The 17,489-nt window shown below is 40.0% G+C and overlaps 1 protein-coding gene across 1 annotated transcript in view; it reads left to right on the plus strand.

Moving 5' to 3' along the window:
* The first annotated feature begins 1,627 nt into the window (after positions 1–1,627).
* The window catches only part of DUSP10 (dual specificity phosphatase 10), a 34,733-nt gene continuing 18,871 nt past the window's right edge, over positions 1,628–17,489 (plus strand). Inside the window, exons 1-2 of the mRNA XM_007431691.4 lie at positions 1,628–1,910; positions 4,480–5,320. Of these exons, the coding sequence (XP_007431753.1) occupies positions 4,522–5,320 (799 nt within the window). The 5' untranslated portion in view covers positions 1,628–1,910; positions 4,480–4,521. The remainder of the gene's footprint in view (positions 1,911–4,479; positions 5,321–17,489) is intronic.

A 17,489-nucleotide genomic window follows, 5' to 3' on the forward strand; every position in this document is an offset into this window, starting at 1 on the left:
ACCCACTATAAAATCCATAACCTCATAACAAAATCTATAACCAAAATAAAATATAATCATAACAACAATTAAAACAACAGCCCAACACATCTACTAGTACCCACAAACCTGTCAAAACAGGATTATTTTAACAGACTTATAAAATGCCTGCAGGATGGCAGCCAAATGAGCCTCAGACAGTAGATTTTGCTCCAGTGTTGGGGCTACCCCTGAGAAGGTGTGCCTCTGAGTCCCACTTAAATATCCCACCTTGGGATGATCACAAAGAATGACTAGAATCCAGTCAGAGGAGATGAACCTGCAAGTAAGTAGGAGCCAAGCCATGTAGGGCTTTATACAACAAATAGAAAAATATATCACCAGGTGATCTGAAATACAGTCTTCCAGGATGGGGCACAAATATGGGTAAGTGTGCTATGTTGGACGTGACCCATATCTTTATACTAATGTTTCCTAATGGCTAGAACTCCTCAGGTTCACAACCTGATAGCCCGGTGACGGTGCTTTTTGGGAATAACAGACGTTGTCCCAACACAGCTGAAAGAAGTGAGGCTAGACATGGCTGCCCTATGCTGTATTATATGACATTCACAAGGAGGCCATCTACAGAGGGCTAGCTTTGAATGTTTCCCCAGTTCAAGGCTGTTTAATAGAGCCCAAATAAGGCAGGAATATTGAAATCTACGAACCCCACCTCTTTGCTCTCTCAAAATTAGACAGATTATACCCATGACTGAAAAGCTAAAAGCACCAGATGGAGGGGTCTGGCCCTCCCCTGTGTAATTCTAGTAGTGATCATAGGCCTGGTGAAATCTGAGAACAGGAAGTGTTATTTGGCCATTTCTCAAAACTGCAAGATGCATTCTTATTTTCAGTTCTTTATTTAGATCTCGTCAACTACGGCGTGGTTGTTTACTCTTTGACCAGCTCCCTTTCTTCCCTTGCTCTGCCTCAAAACCTCATTGCATCCTCCTCTGTGGAAATCACGATGCATAATCGAATTATGGGACTCAGAGAGGACCCTGGTCTTCCCGGTCCTCTTGTCCTCCAAGCAGCGGCAGATAAAGATAAGAGTTGGACAAACCGATTGCTGTTTCTTTGTTCCTGCAGGGCTGCTCCACATGAGAAGCTAACAGTCATTCAGCGAGGGGCTCCAGAGTGTTGTGCCTCGGGTAAGAAGAACTGAGTGGCTGCGAGATTCATTCACCGATTCATTCATTCATTCATTCATTCATTCATTCATTCATTCATTCATTCATTCATTCATTCATTCAAAGGGGGGGGGAGTGGATCTTAAGGGGAGAATAGTGGACACGAGAAAGTAGTGGCGAACCTCGCGAATAAAGAAGTGTAAAAGAAAAGAAGGAGCGGGGAGAATCAGCCAGCTAAGCCACTCTGAGGAAAAGTAGTTAAAGGGCGCGATTGACAATTCTGCGCAGGGAAGGGTTAACCGCGTCCTTCTGGTTAAGTTTACATGTAAATAGCGAGCAGCTGCTACTGCTCCTCTCCGGCTGAGGCTGGCCCACTGGAGCTTTTGATTGGCTTTCAATGACATCACTCGCTCCGCAGGTTATAACACAGAAAGCCCGAAGCGACTGCGACCAAACCATCCCTTAAGAGACGAGGGGCCAGCCACAAGCTCCGCCCACTTACTCATTCGCTACCAATCGTTGGCATCTCCGCGAGGGGCGGAAAACAAGCTTCCGGGAGAGAACGCTTATTGGATGAAGGCCCCGTCTATCTCTTCTACTGCCTCGGCCCCTTTCGAACCTTACATTTACTGGGTAGCAAAAGAGAAAGTAAGTATGTTGCAGCTGGAGATCAATGAAGCCAAGTGAATGGGGCTTGATGTGTAAATCGATCACCGCAGCCGAGCGCCAGGTGCTGGAGGACATCCATTCATTTATGAAGTAAGTGGGTGACTTTCTTTCATACGGGAGAGAGGCCGTGCCTGGGTGTTTATGTAGACAACACAAGAGCTTCGAAAAGAGTTTTTTTCTTTTTTAAGGAGAGAGAGTTGGGTCGAGAAAAATGAGAGCGCTGCCCCTTTCCCTAACCCCCACCCCCCACACGACGTCCCTCCTGTCACCGTTTGTGCGTTTCTCTCTAGCGGATGTCCACCGAATGAATCGGACGCGAGAAAGCCGCTCTCGTGTGGGATTGCTGCAGTATCTAGGGGGGTGGGGATCGGGGTGCGTAAGAGGCGCTCGGCTTCGGCAGCCCTCGAACGTCCCCCGGGAGAACGTCCTCCCTTTCCTGGGAGCTGTGGAACTGGGCGAGCCCGAGGAGGGGTCGTTGTGTGTATTGTCGGCTGCGATCTTCTTCAGTCGCGGCACTGACTTAATGGCTTGGCCGGAAAAAATATAAATTGCCTCTGCTGCAGAGATGCAGATCTTCCCGAATAGCCTTGCCGTCGGGAAGAAGCAGGACTATCTTACCTATACGTCCTCCCAATATGCTCTGTAGATGTTTTAAATAAAATCCTCTCACGTTCCACGCCTGACTCGGTTATAAAAGTCACAGCATGCTCCTGGTTCTGGTTTTAGAAAGTACTGTTTGTCTCTCTGGGTGTCCCCCCTCTCCCCCTCCCCGCCTTCGCTCCCTTCTTATTTCTCAGAGAGCCCGAGGTGCACGCGCTCACACGCACCAAGATTTGTGCTTCACAAACGAGAGGGAGAGGGGTTAAAACGCTACTTTTCTATATTTCACGTTTCTTGACTCTGCCTGGCATTATTGGGCTGCTTCTTTCCACTAGATGACAGCTTATTCTGTCCTCTTTTGCAGCAGCGATTTAAATTCATCCTGCAAATCCCCTTGGTAGAGAGAAGAGCATTACTTATTTTGCCTGACTGTTATCTTAGGATAAGGGCTGTGGAGGTGGTGAAGAGACGCTATGATTTTAGAAGAGAAGCCAGCTGACTACAGGAAAGGAATAGAGAAGAATTACTTTTCCTTTTTAAAAACCTGCCTCCTTAAATGGGGTTAAAAACCATTTTTGCTTTTTGTTCTAAATTAAGGCACAGCTCCTTTGGAGGAGATGAACACAATTGCCCTTACTTTTGTTTGCTGTAGTCTGATCCTACTCTGAACTTAAGTTCTTATGACTTAAATGGGAATTGGTTATCCATAACTATGGTTAAGTTTCCAAGTTTCAGAGACTCGGAAGATGATGCAATAACCTTTTTTTAAAAGCAGTGTCATTTTTGACCCCTTTCAATTAGACTGGGCCAAGTGCCAGTGTAACTGGTCACTCAGCAGTGCTGTAAAGCTAATATAAGATATGATCTTCCAAGGTAATAGGGAGGTTTAATTTTTTTATTAAGAGAAATAATCTCAAGCTATGTAATCATGTGTCCAGCAGTAATGAGAAGAGTTTGGGTACCTTGAGGTTTGGATGTTCCAGAGTTGTCATTAAATGATTGTGTTAACATCTGAATAAAGAACAGTTCCAGAATAGTAGTTCTACTAGAGATACATGACACCCTCCCATTTTTTAACATTTCCCCTTTCTTTTCAAGGTTTGTTTTCATTACCAGACAGTGTATTGATGCATTCTTCCTCCTTCCTTGGCAATGTTGAAAATGTCTTGTTAAAGAAAAGTTGCAACATTTTCTTCCCCCATCAGATTTATTTTCCTTGCTTTCTTAAGGGGTTATCTTCACATTAGTAACGTTTGACTATTTCATTTATGGATTATGTAGGAGAAAGCCTGGGAGTAGATCAGGAACTTTTCTATAATCTTTCTTCCCTTTTAGAACAGGGTTAGCGATGCTTCCTTGTAGGAGTTGTGTGATGCTACCTGCTCCACAGACACTGTGGTAGGTTGTCTACTAAAGTAAGATTGTTAGGTTAATCTGCTTGCCCAACCTCTATTTCTCTGCTGTTTAGTGTAATTGTGTAGATTATCCAATTAAAATAACAGATCATGATAAATTTGAAGCAAAAAAAAAAAGTTCATGATTTTTCAACTTTTTCTAATAAAAGAGAAGCCAAGAAGCTATTGGGGCTAGATCATTTCCAAGCAGAAAACTTGTTCAGTGACTCCACTGGTGTCCGGTACTTACTATTTACTCTCAAGCATATGCATTCATAACATTACCCTTAAAGTTTAAATGTGAGATAAAGGGGTTATACTGTAGCAAATGCCACCCTTGTGCCCACATGAATGTGGCATACATAAAGTCTTAGTTTGCAAAGGATTGCAGTTTGTCAGTTCTGCAGTTCCATAGAGGTTGGGTTGAAGGATTTTCTGATTCATTTACACTCGTGCTTCTAAATAAGTGAAAAAGTAACACAGCTTTAGTTTTCCAATGCTTCTTTGCTAAATGACAGCTGCCACTAATGGTTTTCTTTGCTTTTATGCCAAACAGCTCTTGGAATTATCAGTGTTAAGGGAGAATCCCACACAGGTATGAGAATGAAAGCTTGTCCATCACAGATAACTTATTTTTTCTCCTCCTCTTCTTTTGTTTTTAACAGAGAGAGCTTGAGTTCCTTTGACTTCCCATTCTCAGCCTCCTCATGCCTCCTTCTCCACTAGACGACAGGGTTGTAGTGGCACTCTCCAGGCCTGTAAGACCTCAGGATCTCAGTCTTTGCTTAGATTCCAGCTACCTTGAACCTGCTTCCTCTGCCAGTGAGAGCCCTGTGAGTCTTCTCAGCACGGCTGTTGTGTCCATCAAGGCTGCTAATCTGACGTATATGCCCTCATCCAACGGCTCTGCCCGCTCCTTGAGTTGTGGATGCAGCAGTGCCAGTTGCTGCACTGTGGCAACATACGACAAGGATAATCAGGCCCAAACCCAAGCAGGCACCAGCAGCATCTCTGCCAGCGTAGGAACCTTGACTACTTGCCCAGCAACCCAAATGGTCAACAACAATGAGAACTCTAGCCCTCTGAGTCCATCAGGTGGAGTGGGGAGCCCAATCTCAGGTCCAACAAAGCAACTGGCAAGCATCAAAGTCATCCATCCCAATGACCTGGCAAAAAAGATGACCAAATGCAACAAAAGCCACCAAGGCCCAGTCATCATTGATTGCCGGCCTTTCATGGAGTACAACAAAAGCCACATCCAAGGGGCTGTTCATATCAATTGCTCTGATAAGATTAGTAGGAGAAGGCTTCAGCAGGGCAAGATCACTGTCTTGGACTTGATCTCTTGCAGAGAAGGCAAGGACTCCTTTAAAAGAATCTTTTCCAAAGAAATAGTTGTTTATGATGAAAATACTAATGAGCCGAGCAGAGTAATGCCTTCACAGCCATTGCACATAGTGCTGGAGTCTCTCAAGAGGGAAGGCAAGGAACCCCTGGTTCTCAAAGGTATTTATAATGCTGTTCTGCTTTTGTTCTCCCCTGGAACTGATTTAAGCTGGGCAAAGAAGATCTGAACCAAGTTAAACTTGACTGGGTTACCCATTCCTACACACATATACTGATTCTTACTTGTGATGTTCAGAGGAGATCACAGCAATCCAGATACTTTCTGGAGCTTCTGTGTTTCCTGGGAAGGGAAAAAACAAAACACAAACCCATATGAAACTATTATTTAATAATAGTTTTTTTGTGGCACTATTAATAGAAAGGACCATGAGCAGGATTCCATCTAAAGATCTCAAAGCACAGGCTGTTTCAATCATTTCTGGAGCTCCCAGTTGCTAGGGAGAGGAACAGTGCTCCACATGGCAGGGAGGAAGGAGGAAGTTCATACTTCCTTCTGGGGTAATTTCCCCCCTGCCCCCCTTTCTGAAGGACTCATAGCATCTTAGTGATCTAAAAGAATTATTAAAAAAAAAAAAACTTTAAAGTACTTTATTAAAACATTAGATTGACTCGAATGGCCTGGCATTCAAAATACATACTATAAACTCCCTTACAGTATAGTGGTGTGTACATGCTTCAGAAACGATTTGAAATAAATACTTTAGACCTCCAATAAGTGCAGCAGATCTCCACTGTTCATTAAAGTAGCCCAACTTTTTCAGGCTTCTATGTGAACCTGCACATCCCCCCCCCCCAAAAATGCTGCTGCTTTAAGAGTCACATTGATCAGTTGATTTCTTAAAACACTGGCACTTTTTTTCAAATTTGGGCAGAAGCCTGAAAAAAGGGGCTATTTTAATGAATAGAAGAGAGATGCTGCACTTATTTGAGGTCTGAAGTGTGATCAGCCCAATAAAAAGTGTGCCTCATATACTCTCATCCCCCAACTGCATGCACCATATATATATGGGTATGTATGTGTGTATATATTTATATTTACACACACACACACACACACAGGCTTGCTGGTTATTTACTCAGTCATTTTGTGATGCAAAATATCTGGTGATTAGTTACTACCATGCTTATTACCTAAAAGCATAATTGAAAAAAGTCTTGTTGTTCTATTGCTTGTTTTTATAAGGTGGTATCTTATGTTGTTATAATGCTAAGGCTTTCAGTGTAGAATACTGGAGTATTTCACTTTATGACAAGGACATAATAACAATGATAATCAGAGTAGTTTGTAGGCAAAAATAAAACAACAAAACATAAATCCATAACAAACAATATTATCAAAGTTGTGTGGTATTGCCCCTAGAAAGGACCGTGAGAAGGAGCCATCTAAGAATCTGAAAGGCCTGGTTGCTCCAGTAATTTATTCACAATATTTATAACACACAAAGTGATAGATGAGGAGAAATGTTCTTAAAAAGAAAACCTTTGCAAAATACACGCATCATTCATATTCTGAAATCTGATTTGAAGAGGCTGAACTTAAGAGAAATAAGTACTTGAAAAGGCCTGTCTCTTGGGCTTCCATACTAAGTGGTTTTCTTGGCAGGGGCGTGCATAGAGTCTTCAAAGCACATAGGAAGAAATGGTGGGTGATGGTGAAATGACCTCTTATAGGCAGATTTGGACTAGATAGGACTAAGCTGAGCAGCCCTGAAATGAAATAGATGAATTGCAGCTTATTAGAATATACTGTCATGGTTACTGTAAATGTATTCATTTGATGTATACTGCTTTTAATGAGGCAAGTTGTTTCACAGGTTGCATTCAGACTACATCAGTTATAATGAAGTTCCTCTAACATTAATGGGACTTAAGTTAATCACTATAACTAATAATCTCATTGATTCCAATTGCACTTTTCATGAGCAACTTAGTTTGAATGCAATCCCCAAACAAGACTATCAGAATTTTGAAATTCAGCATTTTTAACAAACTGGATAGCAGTAAACTTTCAAATAGCTTAAAGAGCTTTAAGGCAGAAGATTAAAGTTGCTTTTTGCATTAAGGTGCATCTTCCAAAGGCCAAAAGAAAGAGAACAAACTATGTTCTTTATTAATTTAAAAAGGAGAAGTAACCTTTTTAACCTTAAATAGGGAACTGTTACTTGAAATCTGGAATGGGTAAAAAGCTTAGACTTGGTAAAACAGAATTTCAGGTATAATTTTTAGAATGATAACTGAAGTGAGCTTCATAATTCACTGATGAGGAATGGCATGCTCTAAAAATGCAAAGGTTTAGTCAAAAGTTCTACTCATTTTAGAATATTTTCAAGAGAACAACAAAGATAAAGTGGAGAAAAGTTGTCTGGCTGGTTTAAAAAAGTCTACTAAAAAGAAATATGTGTAGATATGCAGCTGTGAGAACTTTGCAATTGAACTTCATGGTAAACTGTCCTTTTGACTGAAAGGCAGTTTTTTTTTTTAAATACAGAAAGTGTACCTTTAGTATGTGTGGTATAACTTTGGGGAATTGAGATTGCAAACTCTGTAGGAATGTGATTTCCATGAGAAACTGCAGGTAGGGGGTAGGGGGAATTATCATCCTGGAAGGTTGGAGAAAGCTATTGATGGCAATAAATGACTTGTATCAGAACTTGAATAAGCAAGACTTCTTCAGTAGCAATTACTGTATTTATCGGTGTATAACACGCACTTTAATTTTAAGGAGGTCTGAGTAAAAAAACTTAAATTTAAAATAAATGACTTGGAAGCAAAATAAAGGGAGCTCTGAATGTTTTGCTTATTAATATTTATACCACTATAAGGTAAGTACGTAATAGGAAAGAAAAAGCACCTCTTTGAATGAAGAAAACCAGCGCTCCCCATCGCTCGTGCGAGCGCCTGAGCTTGCCCACCCGCCACTCCCTTCCTGCTCTGCAGAGCTCAGGCCCTCGCGTGAGCGATGGGGGGCACCAGTTTTTGCTCGCTCGCCCGCCACTCACCTCCTGCTCTGCAGAGCTGCCCCAGTTACCGCCCTGGCTCAAATGAAGGCCCTGCTGCTTGAGTAGCGGCGTATAACACGCAGCTAGGATTTCAGCCCCAAATGTTAAGGAAAAAAAGTGTGTTATACGCTGATAAATACGGTACATATTTCATCAGGTAGTAAGTCCCATTGACTGCAGGGGAGATGATTTGTAAGTAGGTATTTAGGATTGTACTGCTATTCTTTTTCTAATGACAACAAAGCTAGGTTCAGTTCCTTTGCCTCTGACCCCAAGATTATCAATACTGTCTGCTAGGGCTCTGATAAATCTTCTGACAAATGTTGTTGTTGGGATTCTGTTTAGTAAAGCAGTTGTAATCCAATGGTAGCCAACTTTTTTAGGTACCACAAGTAAGATCCAAAGATGGGATACTCTGCAAAAAGACCTTGGGGATTTTTCATATGAGTCTATTGTATGGAGGAATACAAAGCAGCATAATTCATGCAGGAATGTATAAGGTTGATTTTTTCAGTTTTTTTAAATTGCCAGACTCTTATTATACCTCTACCAAGAAAGGCGGCATATTGGTCATATGCATTTAATTCTATCAATAAGGCAGTGAACGAGTCTCTCTTCACTCTTTGCATCCTCAGAATTTGTTCCAGGAGGTGGAGATTCTTCTGGTCAGATTTTGAAGGCCTTCAGGAAAACACCCTGTTGGCTGAGCCCCATGCGCCTTGGCCAGTGGGAGGTTATGCTCGTGCTTCTTTGTAAATAGAGCATCCCTTTTGTCAAAATTCATACAGCTGTGATACCTTTGAGAATTTTGGCTGTTATTTTACAAACAATTGTATTCTAAGGTTGCCACTGGTGTCAGCGAAACATCATTTTGTAGATGAAATGCAAAGAAAACACCATAGTGTTCTTGTAATACCTTCTTCTGATGCCAAATGTTACTATATTTCCAAGTGTGTTTGGGACCTTTAAAATAACATCTGTGCCTAGGAATTTTTTTCTGTTTTGGAAGCGAACTCAACTTAAAAAAGGGAAAAAAAATACAAAACCATTCCTGGTAAGCTTCAGGAATTTTTAGCTAGGAAAATTCAATTTGATGTTAAGAAACATAGCTTTTCTATTGCAAAACATACAAACAGATCCAACTCCATTTTCTGTCCCAGAAAATTGTTGTGCACAGGAACTATTTGCTAGCCTAACTTCTGAAGTGGGAGGTATCCACTGACTATAAAAGTCTTTGTGCATAGTGGAATTAAAAATGGCTTTTACTGTGACTTAATTTCAAATTAGGATGGACTCTCTTATCTCCATCAGAAGGAAGTTAGCTAGTCTTTCACTCCTCTTCAACCTTAATTCATCTCAAAATTGCTATGGCAAGGGTTGTACATATTGTTAAGTTGGTCCTTTTTTATACAAGATTGGAAGCATTGATTGGGAAAGGGGCTATGGGACGCTGCAGAATAGTCAAGATGGCCACAACCACATGATTGAAGCCCTTTGCTCTTGCAAAGATGACCACCATATTGACATGCCGCCTCCCAGATGCCTCTGGAAGGGTGAGAAAGGAACAGGACTCATACTTTGCCACTGTGTATCTGAAGGCAGCATGTCCACAGCTATTTTCCATCACCTGATGCCATCCAGACATTATAACTCCCATAGTTCTCAGACACACTGACTAGGGATTTTGGGGATTTGGATCCAAAGCAGCCAGAAAACACTAGGATGGGGAACCTGATCTGTAGAGAGAGGTTATAATCCAGAGAATGGCATTTGGCCTTATTCAGGATTTAATTTGGGGGGATTTGCAGAAGAGAGCAAAGCCTATGGAACTTTAACACTGGTTTCTGCATATACAAACTTTTAAAACCATTTCCACTTTGAGTTTCACAATACGAAAAAAGGAATATGGAAAATAATTTTTCCCTGACCAGCAAATAGAACCTGTGGATTCATCACTGTGTTAGTCATAATTACAAAAAAGCCTCATTAACTTAAAGTTTACTATATTTAATTTTATATGGAGCATAAAAACCTCACTGCTGATCTGTTCTTTTAATTTACAGAGAACTATTAGAGCAGAATTTTGACGGCTCCAATTAAAGATAATAATTTTTTAAAATCTCCTGTGATTCAAACTCAACTCTTGGTGATTTCATGGGTCTCTACTTCCATTTTTTTGGCAATAGTATACAAGTGGTTTATTGTTGCCTTTTGGGAAGTTACTCAATTTTTCAGTCTACCCTACAATTCTGGTATTCCCTGGTGGTGTCCTGTCCAAGTAATAACTAGCCCCTATCCTGCTTAGCTTCTGGCAAGATCAGCCAGGTGCTGCCACCTGCTGAGGCAAAGGTAATAGTCACTCCATCCCAACTCATGGTTCCTCCTTCTTGAACAATTTTGACAGCCAGGGATAGTAAAAGGAAATGTATAATACTTTTTAACACACAATGTTCTATACATTCAGTCCTGAGTTTTAGAAGATTGGAGTTGAGTGTAATTGTGATTACAGGATGGGGATATGTACGTGTATGAAGTCTGAGAGATCTTCTGAGGAGTCCAAATCTTTAGAAGTAAGGGCCCATGGAAAAGCAAAAAGTGGGGCCCCTCTGAAGCTGCCCAACCCCTGATCTGGAGTGAAAGCATTTCACATCATCACCCAGCAAAACACTGCTCCGTCTGTGTTCTGAAGCTGGGAGTTTAAAGTTAGCAGAAACACTGAGTAGCGTGATCTAAAGATGCTTTAGCAAAGAGATTATTTTCCCCCTCTCCTTTTACCAGTTAAAACAAATGCGGGTTGAATCAAAGGATTAATTACTGCACTATCCTTTCTGAAATTTAATAATGGCAGAAAATCATGAACAGGAAGAAGAACGATCCTAATTTCTCTGCAAGATGTTCCCCTTTTTAAAAAAAATCACTATTTGAAAAAACCGCAGCCAGAGAAGTCCTTGTTTGGAAGTAGGATTTGGACTGTGGATGCATATCATCAAAGGGCTCTGCTTCAGCCTCTGTGCTTGCAGTGTGGTTGGAGAGGTGTTTGTTATTCAATTTCACTTGTCAGATGGAATTTTTTCCATCGTGCTTCAGTAGCTCTTAATGCCCTGCGTGTGATGCCATTTTTGTTTTTAGATATTGAACTAAAACTGAAGTTGGGCTACGGAGCTGCTCTGCTTTTTATGTTGAGTGAGGCTCTTTCTTGACTGCAATCCAGTCATAATTTATGGCTGGCCCATCTGATCTTCCTGGTTTATGTTTGTAAACAGTGGTTGCTAACTGCCCCATCCAAGTTTGTCTCCACTCCCTCCCTCCTAGTCCAGTGCCATGTTCTCCATGTTTGGTGCTGCCTGTCATGCAGACTGTGCTGTTGCCATTTCAGTGGTTTAGTGTCACACAGAGGAGAAACTGATCAGAGACCCTCTACTGGCCTCCTCCCTGTCTCTCCCCCCACCCCCCGATTAAGTTACAGGCTTAATTTACAGCTCTGCCTGGTGACCTCGATCAAGTATATTTTCCCTCTTCTACATGTCTGGTGCATTTTGTTGTTGGTTTTTTAAGTATATAGAAATATACTTAAGCCCACATAGAAGGGCCAGAATGCCTTCCTGTTAAAATGTATTATACTGGAATGTACAGATAAAAACTCTAGTTAGTTATTTTAGCATATGTCTACCCCAGTGTTTCTCAGCCTTGGCAACTTTTAAGATGTGTGGATTTCAATTCCCAGAATTACCCAGCCAGCAAACTGAGGAATTCTGGGAGTTGAAGTCCACACATCTTAAAGTTGCCAAGGTTGAGAAACACTGGTCTACCCTATCTTTACTATAAGAATGTCAGATGTTCATATTCTGTCTCTCCTATTTCTGTCTCTTAGTACAGAATGTACTGTGGTACTGTAGTGTATAAGCTTCTGGTTGGCCACTGTGGGAACAGAATGCTGGATGACATAAACTAGCTCTCCTCAACCTGATGAGCTCCAGATGTGTTGGATCTTCCAGAACTGTAGCTTTTATGGCCATTGTTCTGAGAAATGTACCATGAAGATTGAGACAGGTCTTTGGTATAATGCTCTTATATTGCATTATATTAGATTTAGGACTTTTATATTACTTCAAGTAGAGCTTGACCCCTATTAATAAATAAAATCTCTTAAGCCCCAACTGCTAGTATGGTTTCTTTCAGATGCTTCAGCCGCCATTTTGCAGCTTGGTAACTGAAGTATTGACCTATAGCAGCGATTCTGCAATTCTGTTGAATAACTCATAGTCCCTCCAAAAAGCAGAAGTAATCAATCTTGAACATTAACCTACCTCTAGCATAATTTGACAGAAATGATCTAGGGCAGATGATTGGAATGCAGATGTACTCAAATGTTCTCCATGTGCTATGCTGACTATGAATTATGGATTGTGAGTTTCAACACATCAAATTGTTAATGGCTAACTAATAATTACATATGTCCTTATACTGTATTAAGTTGTTCCTTTATGTTGATATTTGCAAATAAACCAACAGTGTGATATAGTAGTTGGAACCTTTGACTAGGAATTTAATGTCCAGATTCAGCCATGGATGCTCACTGGATGACTTTGGGCCAGTCACTGGCTCTGTTTCCACATGCTTACTTGGATCAATGAGGGACAGTGTGTTCTGGGAATATCAGAAAGGGATTAACTGACCCAAGGATTAAATTTAACCCCTCAGAAACTTAGTCACGCACAATTAAACTAACTCCATTCAATGTTATGTTATAGGGTTACACCTACATCTAGTCATGTGATCCATTTTGGTGCTCTAGTTGCTTTAAAGAAGAATTGATTGCTAAGCCCTGGCAGAGAAGAATGCATGTCCCAAACAGTGGCTTCAGCACCTAAGCCGAGGGCTCATGGAATTCATAGCACTTCCTATAGAAGGTGGTGAGGGATTCTGCCTTCCCCATATGGTGTTTTTGGACTGAGAGTGCCACTGACAAGGGATGTGTCTATACTAGTGGCTGGATGGATTGTTGTGGAAACTGGGCCACTATCTCTCAGCCCAGTCTATCTTCTGGAATATTACTCTTGTAATAAAATTGGAGAAAAGAATACTAGGGGTGTGGCACTGGAGGACAGGTGGAATCTAAATCCAGTGAATAAATAAATATAACATTGATTGCAATCCTTGGTTCTGATAATTCAGAGGTATAGTGTACCCATTACTTCATATCAATTAACAGTTAACTAAGAAATCTTTAACTTCAGTACAAATCTCCTTGTTTGAGATTTGACTGATAAGTAACACAACCCTACATAGAAACAGAAGAAATATGGTGGTTGAGAATACCCCAACTAACTAGCTGTAATTTTAGTTTGATTTCATGGAATAGTGTTGTTATTCTATTTGGCAGTGTGGTTTAGTATGAGAGCTCCTCCCCTTTCATTTTTAGGAACCAACTGTGCATCATGTGATTTTTTGAAACAAAAGGAAAAAATAGTTTCTCTAGTGGTTTTCTTAGAATATCATGTTTTCTTTGTACAGTTCTGTATAGAGAACTGCTTATGGTGTGGTATTTGTAAAATGACAGCATATTTATTCTAACAGAACTTGCTTTCTCAACAATTTTCTGAGAATTATCAACTCTAAAGTGCTGCAGCTGACTACATCTGATGTTACTGAACATCAGGTAGTTGACTGAGACAGAGAACACACAAACTTTCAAGACCGCACTAGTTTAAAAACCAAATGCTATTTCATTGGAACTCAGTCATAAGAGAATAATGCTGTGTTGAAACCTGCTTTGCAATTTCTTCACAGTTTTCTTCCTTGGCAAAAGATGCTTCTGTTTTTCTACTGTATTCTCAAATTGCTTCAGATTTTCTTCAGTTTTCTCTGGTTGGTACCTTTGAGCTGACTTGATAATTAGCAATGCTAATGCTGATGTTACGGAGCTTCCCATCACTCTACAGCAGTGTTTCTCAACCTTAGGCACTTTAAGATGTGTGGAATTCTGGGAGTTGAAGTCCACACATCTTAAAGTGCTCAAGGTTGAGAAACACTGCTCTACAGTCTTTCTGGATGCCCAGTCTTTCCAGCTTGAATAAACCCCTTGGGAGAGTTCCTTCCTTTTTTAAAATGTTATTTTTATTGCTTTTAAAATATTAACAGAAAAAGAAAAACAAAACAAAACAAAACACAAAGATAATCATGATAGAAATACATTGTCAAAGAAAAAAACACAGTGCTTTAAAAAAAGTAAAAAAGAAAAACAGGATAATGTGTCGTTCTAACAAACAGTTTCAATTCTATATATGCTTATTTAATGCAAATATTATGCAAGTATAAATATATTTATTTCTAATCCACTGATATAGCTACCATGCTTATTTTGTATAAATGAGTTCCATATTTCATTATACTAGTCCATACAAAGTCTATGTCTATAGGCAATCCGCTCATAGGTGGCAAGTGTAATCAGGTCTTCAATCCACTGAGTGAATGGGGCCATACATTTCTCATTCCAATGTTGCAATATCAGTCTTTTGGCCATAGTAAGGGCACGGAGAATCTATTTATGTTGTCCAGTTGTCAGATTCCATGTACTAGGTATGTAATTCAAGAGAATATTATCCTCTGAAAAATTTAGCTTTTGCCTCACAGTCACCTTTATAGTCCACTACTTTTTCCCACAACTTAGTAAACATAGGACATTGTAAAAACCTGTTTTAAAGATGCATTATTCTTACTACATCTCCAACAAAATGTTGTCTCAATCCTTTTCTATACTGGGGGAGTTCCTTCCTGAAAAGTTTCCTTTGATTCAATTGAAATGTGGGAAGCCAGGGTGTCTGCAGACTACTAGAGAGATTATTAACAGTTGAATACAGCAGCTACCTTGTAATTAAATAAGTGCAAGAACACTGTACTCTACTGCTGAGAATTCTTCTTCTTCTTGGAAAGAAACATTCCAAAACAAATTCTCTTTCATCATATTGAATGAGAACTGGTAGGAAAAAGTATGAAATCATTTTTCTGCACGGCACCATAAATATATTTGCCAGTTTCTTAAGTATGGGAAATGATTGGTGTGTGCTGTGTACTTCTTCCTCTCTCCAGTGCAAGACTTGCCAAAATTCTTGTTAGTCCCAGACGTGATTAAGTGTTAGATCTTCACCATTGGTGATCAGTTGATGCCAACCAGGCCTCCCCTCTTAACTGGAATTTGAGAGACTGATCGGTGTTGTTGAGAGTTAGTGCCTTTGCCAACGTAATGCTGAAATATGTTGAAACAACATAGGACCTTGTATTTGGGCTGGAGAGCGCAGGAAGAGAGAAGAATAAAATGAAAGACGATTATGTGGTGAAGGCCACAAGAGTCAAATGATTCTAGCAGAAGAATTAAGCACCCTGAATGCTTTTGGTGTGGCAAGACAAGGTAACACTATGTAAAGCCCATTTCTTAAAAACGCAAGGTTATATTTTTTAGCAAGGAAGTTGAGGAGCAATTGGATGAAGTGTTGCTTTAAAGCAAAGGAATTAAATACAATGGGAATGATTGGAAAACTTAAAACACATCTCAGGCCAATTTTCTCTAGTCTTCTGTACGTGAATTGGGACTGCAATTCCCACAATTCTCAGCCAGTCACAAGGAATTTTTAAAATTTCACTCCAAGCACTTGGAGTGGAAGATATGCTGTGTTTTGGTAAGGGCATGCTCTGAATTGCATACTAGCCCTCAGGTGAGGTCTATTAATATAGGACATGCCCCCGCCATCATTGAACAGGATGATACAGGTTAGGCATTTACCCTCATGTGCAGCATTATCAGTTATCTGTTGGTTGTTGCTTTTTAGTTAAAGGATCAGGGTTACCTTTATTTTCATGCTGGCACCTGAGGAATGTTTATGCCTTCCAGTTCCCCACAGAACTCAGTTGTGTGCTGGTGACATATTTACAAGGATTCTCTATCAAGATCCTGCATTCATTTTATTGTGATGAATATTTAATTATTTTTCATTTGATATGGATTATAGTTTGGAAAGTGTTCTTAAAACATGCATTCAAAATTGAAATGGTGAAACAGTGCTATTTTATTCCTAAGCTCTTACTGTAGCTTTATAGGTTAACATGTATTCTGAATAGTGATACAAAAGGCAGTGGCTTGTTGAGAGTGAAATACTGTGGCTTCTTTCTTACTTGGGCAAACGTAATTTGTTTTGACTGAAGCAGGATAGTTATTGTTATTTAGCATTATCTTGTACCACATTTTGGTTCACTATCTAAACTGAATCTTTGCTTCTATTTTATGCTTATTATGGGAAAATACAGGATTTAGGGCAGGAAAGATTTCATCAGCTAGCTTTGTGCTGCAGTTATGGTAGGTGCTACAGTTTTACCTTAAGAATGCTAATTTGAAAGTTCTCATTTTTTAGCTATGCAAATACAAGATGAATATGTTTGCGCAGCTGACTGTTGAATGGAGTTAGAGGACAATGTATTGATTCTTACATTATATCAGTATTTTCCTTGAAATTGACTTTATTTGATTTGAGAACAGCTGTAGCTTTGTTCAGGTATTTCTACTTGCACATTTCCCGTTGGACTGGGGGTGGGGACATCATCAACCCATCATGGAAAATTAACTTGAGAAATAGCATCTCAGTTCTTGCCAGTGTACATTTTAATTTTTTGAACAGGCATAAACATTGCTAAAGGCCCAAAGGGACTGAAGTAAAGTTGTCAACTTTAGCAAAGGAGCCGTATTTACATTTCATTAAAAGTGAGCATTCACTGTGTTAAAAGTTCCAGATTGCTAAATTCATCCAAGGGGCTTCTTGTTCTGCCCCTTCTCCAAATTTCTGAATGTTGCCCTTTGTGTTGTCTTAATGCTTGCATAATCCCCCACATGACAGGCACCAGCTGCTGATTTTGTTCCTGAACCAAGTCTGCAATGAAGGGCAAACAGTGTTGAATTAGATACCATACCGTGCAGGCTAGAAGGGGAGAATCAGCGATAAAACCTCCAAATGGCCGTATTAATATTTCACACAAGTCATTTTCTATGTATGTGCATGCTAAGTCTGGGTAAAATGATAGAGCGCCTTTAGCTTATGTTAAAATAAAATGTGTACATAAATTAATGAATTGCCTGCCCCATGAATTCTCCACACTGTATATAAAAAATAGTGACCTTTCTGTATCACAAACCTATGTGATATTTGTTGTAGAAACTCTGACATAATTGATTTTATCTCAGTCATCTTCTGCCTTCCTCCAAGAATCAGAAAAGAACATTC

This window comes from Python bivittatus, unplaced genomic scaffold (genome assembly GCF_059951505.1).
Source record: "Python bivittatus isolate LINGU-HERP-01145 unplaced genomic scaffold, Pbiv_v1 ctg000020_np1212, whole genome shotgun sequence".
In the NCBI taxonomy this organism is placed as follows: domain Eukaryota; kingdom Metazoa; phylum Chordata; class Lepidosauria; order Squamata; family Pythonidae; genus Python; species Python bivittatus.